We start from the raw sequence: 21,491 nt of genomic DNA, 5'->3' as shown, positions 1-21,491 counted from the left end.
AAATCACTGAATGTTCACAATTCAATTATTGTAATCAGTTTGTTGTATGCAAACACCGATTCCCCTATTCTCTGATAGATCTCAAGACCCGTGAAGAGTGAGTGATCAGCGATTACCGGCGCTGGATCTTGCACCCCGACATTTACTGAAAAGGGACGGGAATATACGTGTTTGTTAATTAATACGGGCGTATTGATCTCCCCTCCCTTGTAAGCAATTGTTTGGTTCTTTGTGACAATCATTGAACTTTTGTTAAGTCCGACTCAGCAATTTCGCCAAAAAAACACAAGTTTTTGAAATAAAAAAATAAGTTTTACAAAAAAAGACATTTTAACGTAACAGTATCTAAAGTTAAAATTACTAATAACTTTCGAAATGATGATTAACTTATTCATTAATCTTCAATAAATAACACTTACTTGCTATTTATAATAATATCGCATTGCGTAAATAAAGATTAGATGCATTTTCAAATAAAAAAGTTCCCAATTATATAAAAAAACTTCATTCAAATTTTGTTATTTTTTTTTATAACTTTTTTGTAATTCTCGTTCTAGTGGAGAATTAAGTAACCTAGGAATAACTTTTTTACAATTTATTATTGACCGTCACAAAAACTGCATTCCACATATTCGTTTATGATCCAACAATGTTCATTTAACAATGTTTGAGTATGTCCAAATGCTTGCAGACTTAAACATACTTAAACATTGTTGAATTAACTACCTGGTAAAAGAAGAAGTATACAAATTGGATTTTTTTTTTCAGGCGTTGTCTAGTAGGTAATTTGGTTCAGCCGGATGTATCTCACCCGCATAATAAAGGTTTCAGCTCCTTTACTTCACAAAAGTCAACAGATGGAAGATTTGAGGAAATATGGATGTTAAAACATGGGTAGAATGGTGAATGTCACACAGTGTGTAAAGTAGCCTATTAAACCAGCCAATAACAGGTCACAAGCTCTGTAAATGCCTAGACTTCCATATTCCCTTCTCAAAAATATTTTCCCTCTCTGTTGCAATAAATTTAAAGGTGTATTTTATTTAAATATGTACTTTTTGTGAAAAAGTGTGCAAGTAATTGTAGAAAATTATAATTTTTCCAGTTATAGTTTGATTAAAAAAAATAAATAATGAAAAATCCGTTTTATATTTTTATTTAAAAATTGATTGAGAAAAACCAGAAATGATGCCAACTATTTACTGAATTGTTTGTCATACATTTGTTTGTATTAGTGGAACGAGAGACTTTCGTATAAAGCCATTAGATATTTCACCAGCACCCGTCAAACTCAACAGCCTTAAAATGTTTTTTCGTTTTATCTATGCATTGTAGATTCGCTTTCGCTTCATTGTTCATTGTTCATTCATCTATGGTTCACGTTCATCTGTCTCCCTCGTTTTAGTTCTTTTATTATTTTTTCTTTTAACGTTCATAGTATTTTCGCGCCATTTCTCTGCCGATGTCAATGCTGTCAATATTTTCGCGTAAATTTTTGGTAGTGTTTTAGTCCGTGACGTTTCTATAAGCTATTAAATAACTTGGAGTGTTGTGTTCTAAAAATCCTTTTAAAAATGCATGTAAGGGTGAGATTGTGCGGTAAACCCGAATCAATTGTGGTAGTGCCATCAAAGTTGACTAAAATTGAAAAATTTCGTGTTCTATTGGAAGACAAATTTGGTATTGAGCCAAAACTACAACGACTCTTTTATGGAGGAAAGCTGGTAATACTTTTTGATTTGTATTATAAATAATATTTAGTAATTGAATTTATTACGAATTTGATTTCGTGTACAGCGTTTCAAGTTTATAACCATGAAATACTAAGTAAATATACAAATACAATCGATAATAACCTTTTAGGGATAAACATTTCAAATACTTAAAAAAAATATTTCTTTACAGCTTGACAATGGATACTCATTCCATGATTATAATATAAAGTTGAATGATGTGATACAGCTAATGATAAGGATATCTCCTCCTCCTGAAAAAACAGAGAACCCTGACGCAGACTCCAAGTCTGAAGATGCTTCGGAGAAAGAGATACCTAAAATTGAATATGAAGGTAAATTAAAACTGAACACCTTCCTTTTTCTCATAGAATCCACTCATACAGACCTATTATAACTTTCTTTTCTTTTGAAGTAAATCTAATTTGACTGACATTCTGTAACACTTTTGTTGCTGACTGTTTTTCATAAGGACACAATACGCCCTTCCTCTTCAGTTTCATGTAGACCATAGTCGTATTTTTCTTTTCGCTTGCCTACTTTATGAGGCATCAGGTTGTCGACGCCCTGGACGTCCACTGCTGACTATTCATCGGCAGTTTACGTCAGAACTTCGAGAAAAAAACCTGACTTGGGAGGATGCGCAGGAGCTGGCGGCCAATGCAGGTGCATGGAGGCTCTATGTAGACACCATATGCTCCAACTAGGGAGCGGACATGGAATGATGATTATAGTCATCTTTTACTATCAATGTCTTTTGGACCGACATTTCCTAAATGAGAGACACGATTTTGATGGCTATAGCCGGCATAGCTGCGATTGTGTTAGCAAAAATTTTAATGCACGAGACGCGTTTCGACCTTTGAAGAATTGTGAGACTATTAATCTTGGCGAGGCGCTGGTATTTCTACTGCGAGCTGCGATACTTATCAGTAGCCCGTAGGTATGAATTTTTCTTCAAAATATGGCGAGGCAGAAATGTCTTAATTTGTATTATTTTTTAATTACAGACGCTGTCAGCAAATTGTTCAAGGTTGGGGATTTGGTTGATATCAGAGAAAGAGTACACAATGCTTGGTTTGAGGGTAAAATTGTACAAATTGTTAAAGATCCTGAATATGTATCCAAAAAAAGTAACCCTAGTTCACGCCAAATAAATGGCACCCCGAAAAGCAACAAAAAATATGACATTCTCAAAACTGAGACATCAAACTCTCCCGTAAACGACAAGAAGACGCCAAATAAAAAAGGAGATGGTAACTCTTCTAAAAATGACATTGATGCGTCTTCGAAGACACCTTGTAAAAATGATGGTGCCAAGTCACCAAGTAAAGAAATTGAAAATGCCCAGTCACCAATAAAAAAAGGAAAGGAAAGCAGCAGTTCTACGTCTCCCTGTGGAACGCCAAAATCAACGAAATCCCCCACAAATAAAACTCCCAAGAGAGACATCATGGATTATTTTTCTAGAGGAAAAGTGAACAATTCTCCCGGAGAAAATTCTAAGACAAATGGAATAGTTGTTAACGGGAATTCTAAAGAGGAAAAAAATGTTACTAACGATAAATTGAACTCTACAAATGGAACATCTGATAATGATGAACAAATAGATGAGGATAGCGATGAAGAAGTTGGCCTTCTGTACAAAGCATTCTTCGAAGAGTATGTTTATTATATTGATTGATATTTTAGAAATTTATTTAGATTATGGTAAATCAATGCAATAAAATGTATTGGCTTTTCGCCGTGGAAGATCGGCAATGGAATTTTCACTGAGTGTGGCGCTAACCTAGTACATGAAGTTAAGATTTGCAAAATGATCTACAAGGTTTTTCATTAAGATTTCTGACCAATATATTGCTGTCTAAACCGTGTAATATAAGCCTTTCACTTGTAAAATTTTGTTTATCAATTCATAAGCCGTGCAGCTGTTTCTGATAAACCGAATCTTATTTATCTTTCTAGGGAGGAAGAGAATTCTGCGCAGTACTGTAAATTATCAGAGATAAGGCCCCGGGCGAGAAAGGAGATACTGATAGAGGATGTTAAACCCAACCAAACTGTTCTCCTAAATTACAATATTGAGGAACCACATGAAAAAGGATTTTGGTAATAAAAAACATTTGAAAATTTAAAGTTTATAAAAATAATTTATGCTCTCTTTTATTCTGCTTTTGCGAATAATCTCTTAGGAATAAATCTTACCTAATAAGTACACACGTACGACTTATTTTTTATTGCATTGTATCCTGTATAAAAAAAATTAAAAATATGCATTACATATATAAATCTCCAATATTTTGAGTTTGTCCAAATTTTTGTAGACAAAGACTGGATTCGACTCCCTGGAGAGCTGTTTATATTAACATATTACAACAGAGATGAAGAACATTTAAGAGAAGGTAATATAGAAGTCCAGGCATCTACAGGGCTTATGACCTGTCAATGGCATAAATAAAGGTTTCAGCTCTTTAACTTAATAACCATCAACAGATGAAAGAATTGAAGGGCTATAGATGTTCAAATATAGGCAGAATGGTGAATGTTACACAGTGTGTAAAGTGGCCACTTAAACCAGCCATTGACAGGTCATAAGCCCTGTAGATGCCTAGACTTCTATATTGCCTTCTCTTAAATGTTCTTCATCTCTGTTGTAATATGTTGAAATATAAATCTATTTTGTGTAATTCTATAATTGAAGATATTGAAGATAGACGAATACTTTCAAATTGTATGTTTTCTAGTATGTATCTTTGTTGAATTACCTAATAAAATAAAATAAAATTTAAGTCTGTAGTCTGATAGAAAATAAGAAAATCATGCGATTTTTTCGAAAATCAAATAGTACATTTTTGTTTTTAAAAAGAAATATAAGCATTTTAAGTCATACAAATCATTGCCGTTCGGGCAACAGTCACTAACCCAAAACACATCATTATGAGAAATCACAATCTGAATGTTTGGAGACCAAGGAAAAATAAAGTTTTTGTGTTTTGGAGGTTTTATGTACACAACATAATTCAATAGGCGGGTCCGCACAGACCGAGCAGCCTCGCGAGGAATTTGCCGCGCGAAGCAGCTCGGTCTGTGTGGGAGTGCCTCGGCCGAGGCAAGCGCGCGCTGCCTCGACCGAGCCACCGAGTGTCGGCTTTTTGTCTTGCTGAAAAGCGCCTCAGTCGTTTGCCGCGCGCACTCTGGGCGCACGTGTATTTTGTTTCATGCCTCGCTCGAGCATAATAATTTGTTTCCATTATATAATCTGTTTTTGTATAATGTCTGGATCAAATATTGTCTTAGTTTAAGTTTTTTTTGTCTTTTCTTTTTCATAATCCTATTTATAAGGATAAAAGCAACAGCCGCCACCGCAACACGTACGTGTAAGGCCATGATGGCCTAATTAATGTCTTTAAGAAAAAAATATGCATAATTTCATAGAAGTAGTACACTAAAAATTTTATGCATCAGATTTTCGATGATTTTAATATTGTTTATCTTAAAAGTTCAAGTCCACCTTTGTGAACACCTGTATGGTATAATTTCGCACGTATGACTTACTATTTTTTTTCGATAGATTTTTTGTAGAGAAGTAAAATTGAAGTTGATTTCAATGGCTCTCCGATCTATAGGTAGATACAACGTATCGTTATTTTTTTGGAGAAAGTATCTCTCTGTGACATTATTAATAATAACTAACCAGCACCCATTTATCTGCCTACTTTTTACATTAGCAAACTGTCTATTGTAAAATATTTAAATACATTTATTATGTCCACCTCGTGCTTTAGCATACAGCATACAGCGTCTCGGGCTCGACTAAACAATGTTATACGAGGGATGTCCAGAAAATAAAGTGTACTAGATATTTATTGTGTATGCAGACAATTGGTAGAATTCCATATTTAATTTGGTAATGTATCCAAAATAAAACAAGTTTATTGGATTGTAATTCTACTTTATTTTTTATAAATATACAAAGGGTATATTGTGACGCGTTTCGTCACAATAAAGTAGAATTACAATCCAATAAACTTGTTTTATTTTGGATACATTACCAAATTATGTACTAGATATTTATATTTTTAGGAAAATGGGTATTTAATGGCCAAATGGCTCGGGCCAGTGGTCCGAGGTTCAAATCCCACTCTACTTCAACTCGATTTCCATTTTTCTATTCCAAGTTATTTACGAATTTTAGGGAATGGTCTGAAAATGTAAAAAATTAGATTAAATAATAAGAACCCGAGTATTTCTCTTTTATCTATTAATCCTTTTAATTTCAGGTATGATTTTAAAATCCAGGAAGTGAAAAAGCTGCGTAAAAACACAGAATTAGTAGGCACCCTTTACCATGGGAAAGATGTCCCTTTGAATGATGTTAAAGTGAAAATACAAGACAAAATATACGCCATTGAATCTGTTGTACCGCTGAACAAAAGAAGCGCTGAATGCGATACGTCGATGGTCACGGCTACAGAGAAAAGTAAGATTATTTTGTTGAAGTTCTCGTAATAGGTTTGGTTGATTGTATGACAAACCCTAACATTTTGTATGGTTTTTCTACATTATTTTCAATATACTTGTTATACACATGTTTACTTTCAAGTACAACAGCAAGGGCACCGGCTTCTGAAGAAGAATTTGTAGTCAAATTGTTGATTTTATATGAATAGTTTATTTTTTTAGAACGTCTGCAGTAAAAAGAAATTGGCCGACACTTTTTAATATTAATAGACAATCTGTTATGAATACAATATGTTTAATCTATAAAGGTCTTCTTGAAGATTTATACTGTCTTGATCATTATTAATAGGTAAGCATACTTTCATATTATCGGCAAAAAGACTGAGTTGTGCAAACTCGAAACATTGACCGATATCATAAATATAGACATTGAAAAGGAGTGATGATTGAACTGTTAATTCTATACGAATACTTAGGTAAATATCTATGGTAACGTATGCATTACCACCATTGTGTTGGTTCGTCATCCGTGTCTGCCAGTCAGGTGTCTCGGTGACATTAATGTCAGCTTTGTATTGTATTGTATTAATATTGTTCTGTGTTGATTTCAAATACAGTTTAATTTTGAAAACATCATTCGTGTTATGTTACAAGTTTGTGTGTTTTAAGGGTCTGGTCCACTAGTTTGCACAAAATGCAGAGATGATCCGGAAACGCCTTGCAAGGAATGCGGTTGTAACGTTTGCGCAGGGAAAAATCCACCGGAACAGGTTTGTTTTCTTTGTTTTAGTTTATTTAGGTCTAATATGCGTGCCCCTGATGTCAACATATACAGACATAATTCAGATTATACAGGGTGTTCATTAAACCCTGTCACATCCGAAACCACGATACACAGGACATATTGGCACATTAAAATAATTTTTTAGAACAAATAAAATTTAAAAAAATAAAACATCAAAAAAAGCAAATGGTTGTTAACTTCTGCAGGGGAGAAACGAGGATGGGTAGGGGGAATCTGATACTGCGTCGCGCTCCCGTCACTTCTCCCCTGCAGAAGTAAGCAACCATTTGTTTTTTAAAATATTTTATTTAAAAAAAAATTCTTAAGCATACCCAGGAGAAACTCATTAGAATAGAGTCATGGATAACATTCGCACTCTCTCATGTAGAGAAATCGAAGAAATTTCTTCTGTATTGTTTTCACTATAAGAGAGTACTTCAACTCATACGGTCCTCAAATCATCGAGCCACTCTCAAGTCTACTTCTCAGTATTGTCTGGGCTCGTGTATTACCAAAATCCTTGACGGTACGAATTACTACAAACGGTTTCTTTTATTAATGGACTTAGTCCGTTCAAAAAATGGCAAATACATACAGGCACAATTGAAATAAAATACAAACCAAGAAAATTTAAAGCTTAAACAAAAAAATTAATATAAATTACTACCTCAAGCCAAGATCTGGCCTACCTTAGTGATTGTTTAAATCTAGAAATTCTATACATATCTACTTTTACACATCTAGTAAATGTGTAACTGTAACTCTCCAAAAAAGAGACTAACTCTTGTGCTTGGAGAGTGACTTACACTGTTGTAGTTGTTTATTTATTAGAGTTGTACTTGCACCAAAAAACTGCAGATCTCGTCTCGAGTTAACAATGCGACACAATCGGGACATTGGTGCATGAAAGCCATAGTTTGTGCTTCGCTGATCAAGGAACAGCACATTATTATTTCACAACCGGCAGATCGGAACATTGAATGCCATTTGTTCCAGTAACGATGGTACATCAATTAAGCCATTTATTAAATTAAACATTAATATAGAGTCAATGTTATTTCCACGTTTTTGTCGACTTGAGATTTTGAACATGGAGTCCATTTCTCCGTAAGTGTCGTCTCTCCTCTCGAGGCCGATCATCCATGCTACTTTTCTTAGCAGACGATGTTGCACCGAATCATCATGATCTGATCTGATCATGAACTCACAAAAGTAACGCCCAGATCTTTAACCTTGAAAGTCTGCTTAAAATTCTGGTCACTTATATTGTGGAAAAAAAGAGCTCTTTTGGAACATATCTCCCGCGTTAATAAGTTCTTAATATTTTCTTCTAGATTATTCTCTGCGACGAATGCAACCTTGGCTACCACCTGCTCTGTCTGCAGCCTCCACTCTCTGATCTTCCCTCCGAGGATTGGTATTGCGCCGAGTGCAAGCGAGACCCTACCTCCGTGGTGGCCCCGGGAGGCAAGGCGCAAGTCAGGAAGCCGAATCAGCACAAGACCAGGGACTGGGGCAGGGGAATGGCTTGTGTCGGTATGTTATACAATCAATAATGTTAGTAATTACTGTGGCTTGGATCTAAATCAGCCAATATCAGATTTTATCTTTATCTTGACAACATTTTGTAAATGGTCAATGTCAATGAAATAAATATGTATTTAAGAAAATGTGCGTGTTATATTGGCTTCCAATGCTTCAAGAGCAGTTGGTTTTATTTCCACCGATAATGAACTTGGCTTAAATAATCCAATGATAATAGGGTATTTTCACCTTTTTTTTTTATTTTGCAAAAAAAAAGAAAAAAAAAATACGATGGTAACTGTACAGTTTTTATTTTTTTATTTCCACGCGTAAATTTTTCAGAGCGGTTTAAAAACCTATACTTTAAATTGGCGCCAAAACGACCATTCGGATGCCGTATGGGCTTGTGACGTCACGCGTTACGAATTTGACTGACCGTTCAAACAAATTCATACGAATTTGTATAGCCTACATGCTATTTTTGTTGTAATCGGTTGTTTTACACTGTTTTAACAAATTAACGCGCATAAAATGTCTTCAGTTATAAGATACAAGTACTGTTTAGTTCCGATGTGCACAAACACTACGGTGAAGACGCCAAATAAAGCTTTTTTGGCCATTCCGAGTACCTAATGAAAAAATGATTGAACGCATTTGAACGTTATGAAACGAGATGTTAAAAAAACAAACCACTATACTTTTTTCCGTAGGTCTTGTTCAGGTACAAAATACTAAATTTAATGATGTAGACTGTAGACTATAAAAATTTACTAACAGTAGGTAGGTACTGAAATTAGCAATTAAAAAGCTTGACAGGTACTACAATACTTAAATAGTTTATTCTTTGAACGTTATTGTTTATATTTGTATTATATTTCTGTACTTATATTACTAAGTTTAATCTGTAGAACTGTTGGTTTTCCAAATAAATAAAAAATAAAATTACTAAAAAATCGCTATATGAAAACCTACCTTATTTATTTGTGAAATTTATTGCATTTACAAAATGGCAACTGACCTTGGGATGCTGGACAGTCTTCACACTTGCAGGAATCTATTATTTCCTAGACTTCATCGCAAATCAACGTCACCGAGTACGCTTTGGTTCTAACTTTATGTTCTGGGGTGACTCAACCTTTTACCATTCAAATATCACCCGTCCGTTTTACTTGAATGTATCCTACGGCATTGTCTCCGTAATTTTCCTTAGCTGATATATTAATAAGTAAATCACATTTAATAAAAATAGGCATTAACACGCACTCGAGCAATAGAGATGTTTACAAGCAATGGTATTTTATGGATTATGTTGTGTCAAAGTCACATTACTCCCCTTTTGCATTAAATGTACGCGAAACAATACATTTATAGTACATACAAAAAATACAACTATTTAAATGAATACATTCTGGAAAAAAACATTATATATTTCCTTACCTTGCGGCCTTTACATTTCTATATTCAGAACTTAAAAAGTTTGTATTGGATGAGAAAAAATACCCATCATGAATCTATCCATTTTGGGCAAGTTATCAAACTTTAAATAGGAAATTATAAATAAAAACATTCGTTTCAGATTTTTATAGTAAAATGCTCGCAATCGTAAAAATATTATTTAAATACTGAATACATTTAAAATCATATCCCCAGTTTATGAAAATACCCTATTGTTGTATTTTTTTTTGTTTTATTACTAAAAATGAAATAAATATTTTTATTACAGGAAAAACACAGACATGCGCCATGCCTGCTAATCATTTTGGACCAATTCCTGGCATTGAAGTGGGTATGGCTTGGAGATTCAGAATACAGGTATAAATGTATTATTAAAATATAAAAATTACTAAATTAGTACCCAATACAAATATTATTTTTTTTATCTAAACATACAGTCGAAATTGGTTATAACGATCACGGAAATAGCGAGATCTCGGATATAATGAGGAAACATTAGTTGAAATTTTATTTTGTGGTTTTCTCCATACATTTAATCACTTTTATAACGAGCTTCTTCTCGGACAACAAATAATAAAGTATAAAAGATAAAAAAAGATTAAATATATTATAAATTTTCAAATAATTCCTTTGGTAAGTACTGAATACAAAATATCGTGGGTATACTGACAAAAAATGTTAACTCGAAAATACATATGCGGATTTGACTTAATGATGCAGTTTTGTAAAGTTTTGAATGCTCTACTAACTGGCAAAATACACTAAGTCATATTAAATTTCATGTATCTATAGTTTTGAAAATAAATTTAAGGTTAAGTCGTGTACCGGGTATTTTATTCAGGCTGAAAACTTTAAATACCTCAATATTTACTTAATTATAAAATTAAGAAATGGAAAAATCAAAAACATGTTTTTAAATGAACACTTAACATCTTACATATATAGTAGATAAGGCGTACATACTTCTAGGGTTTATCTTACGAATTTCCAAGCCATTCTCATCACCAAATACATTCAAACTTCTTTACTTTACTTATGTGCGAAGTCAACTCGAATTCGCTTCATTAGTATGGTCCCCTCAATATAGTGTATATATTAATTAAATTGAAAACATTCAAAAGAAATTTATAAGGAGCCTGGAATATCGTTTTGGCAACATTGAAAATGATTACGGCGCATCTTTGATCAATTTTAATATAGAATCACTACAAAAAAGGCGCCTTACATATGATTTAATTTTTCTTTTAAAAATTCTCAATAATATAGTTGATTCGCCGTATCTTTTACAAAATATTGGTTTCCGTTGTCCTCATCGCTATACTAGATTAAATTCCCTTTTTTATGTACCAACTTGTAAAAACAATTATACCTCGAATTCATTCATTAGACGTACCTGTAGAAATTATAACGGACTCAGTATTGATGTAGACATTTCTAACTGCACGTTGCATTTGTACAGAAAATTTCTTCATGGGGTCGATTATTTGGAATAGTTGCTGAATGTGCATCTTGAGTGGTTTATGCTTTGTATATGTGCCGCATGTAATGTATATGTTTGTGTATGTTTTATATGTGCGTTCATGTGTGTGCGTGGATGGCTCGGAGTGTACATTCGGTATTTTTATTTATTTTAATTTATTACCTCCATGGAAAACGCAAATGTCAACAATTATTCTTTTCTCACTTAAAATTATTTTTTTTTTTTGTCACATTTAATGTTTATATCTTTTTAATTTATGAAAACTTAATTGGTCTTTTTATGTTCAAAAATGGTTGTTTTTAATACTTATTTTGTATGACTACGTTTTCTGAATAAAATAAAATAAAAAAATAATATTTAAATAAGATATAAAAGAGTAAAATTGGAACAAAACTTTAATGCTTGAATTCTCAACACAAGGATTTTGAGAGTCAAAGTTTTTTGCCAGTATACCCACGATACGTTTTATGTTCACAGAAATTAATTCGGGTCTGAAACGTTTAACCCAAACTGTGTTATTTTCGATTTGTTAAACTTTTTTTTTTAAAAATATTTTCAGTTATCAGAATCTGGTGTACACAGGCCTCCCGTGTCAGGAATTCATGGAAGGGATGTGGAAGGAGCATATAGCATCGTTCTATCTGGTGAATAAAAAAAAATATATTTTCATATAAAGCATTTATTTTGTATATTTTCATATAAAGCATTTAACCAACAATGTTTTGAGTATGTCTAAATGTTTGTAGACAGCCTGGATTTCCATTTATGAGAAGGAAATATGGAAGTCTAGGCATTTACAGGGCCTGTGACTTGTCATCGGCTGGTTCAAGTAGCCACTTTGCACACTAACATTCACCGTTCCGCATTCTGCCTTTCTGAGCCAATGCGAGTGATATATTCAATCTAATAATAGTAAATTTAAAAAGGAAATCAGCGACAGCGCGCGGGCATCATCGTTGTGGCAGAGTAATGACAACATATTGTTTCATTTTATTTTAATTTTACAAAGGTACATAATGTACAAACATTTAATATTTTGTTTTCAAAATTTGATTCTTGTATAATATATTTCATGACACATTACGTCTATTGTTAATTATAAGTTTGAAATAATTTTTAGTCTAGTATTAAGATTCTATTATATTATAACTGTATTATTGTGTATACGACTGTAGATTTCAATAAAGAAATAAAAATGATTTTAAAATATCTCAATTTTCGTATTCCCATGTAATTGCTTCGTCTATAATTCATTTTTGTTTGCAGGCGGCTATGAAGATGATGTGGATCATGGATTTGAATTTACCTACACGGGTAGTGGGGGCCGAGATCTTTCTGGAAATAAGAGAACGGCTGATCAATCCAGTGATCAAACACTTACTCGGGAAAATAAGTAAAGTTTCATGCATTTTTATTAATTAAAATTAATCAAATCACTATCACTATTATTACTGCCCTCACGCCATTTCTCCGTTGGGGTAGGCAAAGAAGATGGACCGTCACACACGTCTATCTTCCACATTTATATATTTTGACATACATGCATACATGCCAGATTATCATGTCATCAGATATGCACTCTTTCCTGATTTCATCATTTGTAACTCTGGCATACATTGATTTCCCACACGTTCATATAATATATCATATATCGGCCGCATTCACTCCGCTTTTCCTCTACCAGTTTCATGTTCCGATTGCATACATAAGTGTTGGGACTTAAACTCTATGTGCACTGCCAGTCTAGCTTTGATTGACACATTTTTATTATATTTTTATTATCAATTCCTGCGCTTAATATGTCAATTATTAGCTGCCTGCGTATACTCTTTCAACATATTTTTTATTCCTCGAGTTAATATTAGTTTTATATCACAGGGCTTTAGCGAGAAACTGTGCCGTTAAAGAAGTGAAGGAAGAAGGCGCAGATAGCGGGAACAGGTGGAGAGAGGGGAAGCCAGTGAGAGTTGTTCGCTCCTACAAGATGATAAAACACTTCCCAGAATACGCCCCTAAAGAAGGAATCAGGTTAGTGAATTGTTAGCTCTCACAAGATGTTGAAACATTTCCCAGAATACGTCCCTAAAAAAGGAATCGGGTTAGTGAATTGTTAAATCCTATTAGGCGTGGGTAACTCAATTTTAAACTGGTTCAAAAAGACGGTTGGAACGCTTTGAGCTGTCGAGCTGCAGCTTAAACTTCGAATAGGCGGCTCACAGCTCACAGCGGTTCATTGTGAGTTTCGTTTGAATCGTACGTGTACGCCACGCTTCAGGTCAGCGCATTAGCGGTGATTCGGTGAACCATTGAGCTGATCTGCGACCCGGTTCAAAACTCCAGCTCAAGTATTTGAGGTGCGAGCTGACCTGCAGCTCAAAAAATAATCTTGAGTTACCCATATCTAGCTCCTACGAGATGTTATAACATTTTCCATTAGACGCACCTAAAGAAGGAATCAGGTTAATGAATTGTTAGCTCTGTAGCAACTGTAGAAATTGATTACATATAGTAAAACATTTTTATGTTCCTCAATTCTACAAAATAAACACCTAGTCAATAATTATGTTTTCCATTATTTTAGGTACGATGGGATATACAAGATAGTTAAATACTACCCAGAAAAGGGTAAATCTGGTTTCCGAGTATGGAAATACTTACTTCGTAGAGACGATCCTTCACCAGCACCTTGGGAAGAAAATGGAAAGAAATTCCCAATCAAGGTAAATACTAAAGTTAACTTCTATAATTTTTCAATAGATTAAAATAAAATTCATAACTTTGTTTTTAATTCACCACTTTATTTTTGAATTTATAAACCAACTAGTTTTGGCAACGCATCGTCTTCTTCGGGGTTAGTTACACTTTGTTATCAACCGTCTAGTTACACTTTGTTATCAACCGTCTAGTTACACTTTGTTATTAACCGTCGCATGTCTTATTTTACCTGTATTTATTTTAGTATCCCGATGGGTATTTGGAGGCGGAGGCTGAAAAGCAAGCCCAGAAGGAGAGAGAAAAGCTGAAGAATTGCAAGAGTCCATCCGTCAAGAAGACCAGGAAGCGTCCCCTGAGAGAAAGTAACGGGGCGGAAGACAGTGGTGATGAGAAAGAAACCAAGAAGCGGAAGTCCAGGAGCGCTAAGGATGCTTCTCCTCCACCCAAAAAGATGAAGACAAGGTCTTCCATTGTAGAAGAGAAAGAAGTCAAAGCTTCCAAAACACCAACTCCAAAACGGAAGAAATTAGGTAAATTTTCTTTTCAACTGAGATGAAGCTGTTGAAAGTATGGAAGTTTAGGCATTTATAGAGCTTATTTATTTATTTATTTATTAAGTCCACAAACAATGAAAAATATTATTACAAAACAAAAATTTTCACATAAATACTTATTTACTGTATTTTTTGAACCATAAGACGCATTTTTTTTTCTCTGAAAATTCAACCAAAATTGGGGTTGGTCGTAATGATCCGATGCGTCTTGTCTTATTGTACAAAACATTTTTTTTCCTAAAAATTGATAGATAAATTTTGGGGTGCGTCTTATGGGCAACTATGTGTTTATGTTTTGTTTTTTTTTTGCGCCACGAGGCCCAATTACAGTGGTGAGTTGCATCTCTTTGTTTGTGTTCTCACTGGGAATCGAACCCGGAACCTTCCGTGTGTGAGTCAAGCCTCTTGACCACTATACCACGGAGGCCGCCAATCAAATGAGAATCAAATATAAATATTGAGTCTAAGGTGATTACTACAACATGTATGGTTCCACATTTTTCAATAAAACATACATAAAATGTGAATACATATTCATTTTTTGCTCGATTTTCAGTAAACTTTATTGCATAAAATTTATCAATGTTTAAAATCAATCCATGACGCTTACACCAGTTACTCAATGTATCTAAGTCCTTTTGTAACGGTGTATGAATTTTACGATAAATTTTCAAATCATCAGCAATTAAACCATAATCGCGTTTTAAAATCGAACCACGGTCATTTAAAAAAAAAAAACAGAGGTCCTAAATTAAGACCTTGTGGCACGCCCGAGCTTGCTTCTATAGGAGATAATACAGATCCATTGATAAGTACTAACTGAGTTCTGTTTTTGAGATAAGATTCTAACCACTGTAGAAAACTGTATACCAATTGGTTTTTATTTTAATATTAAGATATTGTGATTTGTCATACGTTTTTTGAAAGTCTGTAGATGGCGTCTACTTGTTTTCTTGTGTTAAATGACATTAGAAAATTCTTTATTATACCTATTTTTTTTTTTTCAGACAAATCCGCAGAGAAGGTGTCCAGCCCCAAGGTGAATCCATTCACTATTGCGGCTAGTAAAAAGATTACTCCTCAGAACGATGAAAATGAGTTAGTGGTTCTCTCTAGTGAAGATAAGAAAGCAATTGAGGAAGACACAGCCAATAAAAAACTATGGGAAGAATGCCTTAGTGCTTTGGATAAAGATGGGAAAAAGGTGTGTACATTTACTTATTCATTAATTTTTATATAAAATGTCAATCAAATTTCTCGACTTCCTTCGTTTTACTATTTTAACAAAATTGTTTATCTTATACTTTGTTTTGTACACCATTTTGTGAAAAGGACCTAAATTATATTGTTATGGTATTTGTTGCAATCAATATAGTGTAAAGTTTCCGCAAACCAAGTTTTCTAAAATTTCCATTGAAAATAAACATAAAATTTGTATTTTTCAATAAAAAATTATAAAAGCGCCATCTATGAATAGTTAGTTTTATATTTTCGTTTAGAATCACCTTAATATTTCATCAATGGCATATCCTTTAATGTGAGGAATGGTACTTTCGAGAGATAGTCACCTCATCATCTGTTACCAAGGGAATTACGATGCTGATCTCTGCTTGATAAATGTTGCTTTTGCAGGGTCTGGTTGATAAAGTTGGTGAAGTATTCCTTTGCATCATTTGTCAAGATGTTGTCGCCAATCCCGTTACCACCAGTTGCTGTCATAATTTCTGTATGGTAAGAACAAATTAAATGTATCAGATCTCCTGTCTATTCACACTAATGTACTGGGATGGTTTGGTCATGTGGAACCAATGGTAAAAAGAATGATAAAACAGATATATGTATGGCGAGAATGAACGGTGACGTAGGATGGGGACGACCAATGAAGACTTTGCATAATCAGATAAACCAAAATCTTAAGTCTGGTCGTGTCAAAAGCAGACACATTCGATGGGCATGTATAACAAGATGTAAGACGCTAGGAATGTATATCAGGACAGACGTGTGTGACGATCCATCCTCTCTGCCTATTCCTAAGAGAAAATGAGAGTAGTAGTAGTATTTACATATATATGTCACCGCCAAATAGTTAAATAAGCCACTCAATTGGATGGCTATGCTGTTCATTAAATGCCGGCATTCAATCTAATAGCTAACGGACGCTTAGCCAAAATCTTGAAAGCAATGTTTAAGGAAAGACCTGAATGTTGTTGAGCCTTCTTTAATTTTAATACAACAATATTAATTGTTTTATTTTAAAATTTATTTTGTTATGTGAAGTTAGGTTAGGTTAGGATAGGTTATGTTTGATAATAACTTTTTTAAAAATTGCTTAGCTTACCTTTATACTTTAAATAATAATTTAAGTAAAAAACTATAGTTTTTAATATTAAACTTAACCCACCTATTTTAACCTAACCTGGCAGCTTTTGGTTCGGTCGTTCCCGAAGGGCTAGCTTTTTACCAGCCAACACGTTGAACGTTCAGCTATCTTAATTAATTCAGCAAACATCCTAGCCATTAAATTGAATGCCGGCATTTAATGAACAGCCTAGCCGCCCAATTAAATGATTGATTTAACTTTTTGGCAGTGACATTTTACATTTTTTTATCGCTGCTTTAAAATAACACTGCAAATTTTTATTATTTTTTCAACCTTAATTGAATAATGCATAACTGATACTATGTATTCATTTTTAGACTTTCCTACACCACTCGCATTTTCTTACTATACCTACCGCATAGAAAGGTTTTTTTAAATAATATATTAACCGAGGCGTTTTTATTGATAAATTTATGAAAACCATGGAGTTTTGTAATTAAAAAATCGAAAAATATAAATATTATCAAATTTGAAAAGGTACAAACGAATCAAATAAATGTCAATCCACTATAATTTTACAGCGCCGTTTAGATCAAGATGATATGTGTGAAATAAGCTATTCTCTATCGGATATCACACGGCTGGTTTGTTTATTTGGTAATTCTTGAAATAATGAACAGACTTTACATTCATTCATTGCATTCATGCCGATTATTCCGACTCTTGACATGTCCATCTTTGAGTAATTATTATCATGCTATGTTTTTCTCGGTTTTTCTCGTTTTCTGCATCCTTCTACATTCTCTACGTAAATCATTTTAGCCGTTCTTTCACTGCCCATTCGCTCTACGTTTCCAAACTGACGATAGTGACGTTGAACAATCTTTGTCACTATTTTTTTCATAGTGATTCAAAAAAACAAAATTAGGATACAATAAACTAATGAAATTTTACAAAACTTGTCTACCATCATTTGTTATTTAACATTAAAACATATAGTTTATTATATAAATAAAACACAAGTGATACTTTAATTCACAAATTTGGAATATCCAGTGACCGGTTTCATCGCTTTCGCGACATCTTCGAGACTGGTATCTTTATTAAAAAGTTAAATTTACAAAACCACACTCACGAAGGATGAGACACCAAAAATAAAGTAAAATACTTAAACTCATTAAAATAGCATTATATCAATTCATTAGTTAACCCATAGAAAATTTGTTGATAATGATCCTTAAGATAAAAATAACTTTATTTAATTTACTTACATATAACTTTGAATTATATATCCTTACCTCTGTTCTGTATAAATACATTTAACTTTTTAATAAAGATACCAGTCTCGAAGATGTCGCGAAGGCGATGAAACCGGTCACTGGATATTCCAAATTTGTGGATTATAAAGTATCACTCGTGTTTTATTTATATAATAAATTACAATGAACTTCCATCAAGAATTTTCACTTACAAATTTAAATGTTTTAGAACATATAGTGTTGTGTAAAACGAAAGTCCAATGTATTGTGCAAAAGTTTAATGAATTATTCATGTTTACAAATATTTTTCCATTTCTAGGCTTGTTTGAGACTAGCATTTAAAAGCACGGATTCAAATTGCTGTCCTCATTGTAGAAACGATCTATCAAAGGAAGAACCTCTCCACAATGAAAAACTCAAAGTTGTATTGAGATCAATTTTACCTGGCTATGATTTGCATAAAAAATAAATTTGTACATACAACTTATTGCATCGCTACAGTACGTTATTTCTAAAAATGGTGACCTGACAGTTCTCCTAATTTGGAGATGTGCCGACCCTCGAATCGAATCTATGAAAGAATGTCAATTCTTCAAGCAAACTCACCATGGAAAATCTATAGTACTGATTTATGTAAGCAGAACTACGTATATGGTGTATTAAAAATTTGAAATGAAAATATATATTTTTGATTTCAAAACAAAATAACGGGGATATGAAACTTATGTATTTAACAATTTAAGTGACTTTTTGGTGGGCCCCTTTTTTAAAGAAACAGGTTTTTTTAACATACACATATTTAAAGAGAGGAAGTAGGCTAGCGAGCATGCGAGAGTTGGGTATTTTATACAATGCACAAGTACCTGAGTACATAATAAATCTGAAATTTGATATATTATTTTTAAATAAACACCTACTGATCTGAAAGTTTGAATTATTTTGATAGATCGAAAAAATGTTCACCATGAAGTATGGAATATTTTTTTTCGGATTTGGCATGCAATAATTAATTTACTTCATGATCAACCTAAGGTCAGGTAACCATTTGTAGGATAATCATACTTTATAGATGTTTTGTTAAGAAATTTACACGACTAGAATTTTTGACCGCATATTAATTTTCGCATACAACATCATATTTAGCTGTTATGTTGTACGTACTGTGGGGGTCTATGTTCTTATCTCGCCGAAAATCCGGTATCTGGCGAAGCCATTATCCGTTTCATCGCTAATGCACACTATTTGTATACAAAATAATAACTACAAAATACAAATATTTAGATGAAAAAAAAACTTGTATTATACTAGAAATGAAAATATCGATTGCGAAAGTGATGTGAATGGCACTAACAGCAAAGACCCATTAGGGATGAGGCGTGGGAGCGGGAAGTACCTACCCCGTGTGCCACGAACGTAAACCTCCACAGTATTTCAACTAAATTTGGTTAGAGATCAGCCTTGAACCGCTGTAGAATGTATTTTGCAGTTTTGCTGATGTGGTTAAGAATGAACATTACATTACTAAGTGCCTTATTTTTTATTGTTGTATTTTAAATTTATGATTTTATATTTTAGATCTGATTTAGAAATTAATTATACTATAAGTGAGGTGTCTAGTAAATATAAGTGAAACATTTTTTAAACTGAGAGAATACATTTTACACGCATACAAACTTGAGAGGTCATGCATTTTTACAAATTAATTAATGACAACTTTTAGGAATAATTTATTCTACTGGAATTAAATCTGTACCTCAGAGGCAGACGGATGCAAATCCAAATGTCAAAGGTTCAACAATGGCCTAAAGAATCTACTTTCTCTATGTGATTTCTAATAATTCAGAACATTAATTTGTATTTTCAGTATCTTAATACATTGGTTCTTTCATTGTGAGACTTACATTTCCTTCAAGATCAATGGACATGATCATAAACTGGATACGAAAATCAAAATGTCATTTCATCAAATTCTGGATTTGCATCCGTCTGCCTCTGAGGTACAGAAATTAAGTCAACTTTAATTTAATACATTCAACTTTGATAATTCTTATTCATGTTTAAAGCATTAACTTTGTGGTCAAACATTTAAACTAATGTTAGTAAATATTAGTATAAAACCACTTACCTACTTTTTAGTCTACCGGTTTCGAGACGCACCTGTCTCTTCGCCAGGACACTCACTACACCAACATGCAAATACTAAAATATACCTCCACCTTTCCCATCACCAAAATATTAATATAGTATTTCCAAAAATATATAAATCATATGCAGATTTATAGAGATGCGAACTCCACCGTGTCTAAACATGCGCTTAAAAAATATTTAATCTTATATTAAAAAATATTTAATCTTATATTGAAGAATTGGTAGGGAGTTGACGGGTACATCTCGAAACCAGTAAACTAAAAAGTCGGTAACTGGTTATATACTAATATTTACTAACATTAGTTTGATAATTCTGATCATTTCTGATTTTTATTTTGTTTTGCGTTATAACTTTTTTATTTTTTTTTCATTCTGTTTCTGTTTTGATACTCAATAGGGTATTTTCACAAATTGGGAATAAAGTTGAAAATACATTTTATATTTACAGCGGTTTTTACAATTCTATGTATTGGGTGTTAACATAAATTTAGTTCGTTTTTTTTCAAATTTAAAAATTAGCACCAAAAGTAAAAATGGTAAAGGTGATACGTCATTCCAAAGAAAATTTTCTGCTCTACAAGATATTGTGTTTGCTTTTGTGTTACATATATTATTTTATTTCAAGCCTTCAAAATGGAATGTCAAGCAGACAAAAATGGGCATTTTCGACTGTATTTTCCTTATTTGTTTTCTCCTTTACTCTCTCGATTGAATGCGATCAGAAGGTGTTAACAAATTAGAAAAATACCGTCAAAACTGGCCACTTTTGTCTATTTGATTTTCCATTTTAAAGGCTTGTAATACATTACGACAATGTATGTTTGTAATGTAAAAGTTAACACAATATCTTGTAGAGCAGCAAATTTTCTTTAAAATGACGTATAACTTTTACCATTTTGTTTGACTATTGGTGCGCATTTTTTAATTTAAAAAACAAACAAAACTTATGTTAGCGCCTAAAATTAAAAGTAAAATTTTATTCATAATTTTCGAGTTTAAAAACAGCACATACAAAACGGCTCGCGGTTGGCGTCACTTAAATGTCACGCTCGCTGAGT

The 21,491-nt window shown here is 33.0% G+C and overlaps 1 protein-coding gene across 1 annotated transcript; it reads left to right on the top strand.

Moving 5' to 3' along the window:
- The first annotated feature begins 1,350 nt into the window (after nt 1-1,350).
- On the top strand, nt 1,351-18,964 carry LOC148272790 (E3 ubiquitin-protein ligase UHRF1-like). Its single transcript, XM_088239571.1, has 16 exons — nt 1,351-1,724; nt 1,906-2,068; nt 2,744-3,395; nt 3,699-3,842; nt 6,014-6,213; nt 6,864-6,964; nt 8,313-8,514; nt 10,226-10,314; nt 11,997-12,081; nt 12,704-12,830; nt 13,316-13,465; nt 14,019-14,157; nt 14,397-14,682; nt 15,714-15,910; nt 16,339-16,437; nt 18,605-18,964. Exons 1-16 carry the CDS (start codon nt 1,575-1,577, stop codon nt 18,752-18,754), a joined length of 2,934 nt encoding a protein of 977 aa, XP_088095697.1. The 5' UTR covers nt 1,351-1,574; the 3' UTR covers nt 18,755-18,964.
- Nucleotides 18,965-21,491: the final 2,527 nt, after the last annotated feature.

The sequence above is a fragment of the Micrasema longulum genome, unplaced genomic scaffold (assembly GCF_059751315.1).
Source record: "Micrasema longulum isolate JH-2025_06_02 unplaced genomic scaffold, ASM5975131v1 h1tg002186l, whole genome shotgun sequence".
NCBI classification, from domain to species: Eukaryota; Metazoa; Arthropoda; class Insecta; order Trichoptera; family Brachycentridae; genus Micrasema; species Micrasema longulum.
The sequence above is the reverse complement of the archived record's forward strand: the minus strand, read 5'-3'. Positions and strand labels throughout refer to the sequence as shown.

Bases quoted from the DNA above. Each gene is read 5' to 3' on its own strand.
- LOC148272790 (XM_088239571.1), top strand. From the start codon at position 1,575: ATGCATGTAAGGGTGAGATTGTGCGGTAAACCCGAATCAATTGTGGTA. The intron at 8,515-10,225 runs GTATGTTATACA...TTTTTATTACAG, and splicing joins CAGGGGAATGGCTTGTGTCG to GAAAAACACAGACATGCGCC. The intron at 13,466-14,018 runs GTTAGTGAATTG...CCATTATTTTAG, and splicing joins GCCCCTAAAGAAGGAATCAG to GTACGATGGGATATACAAGA.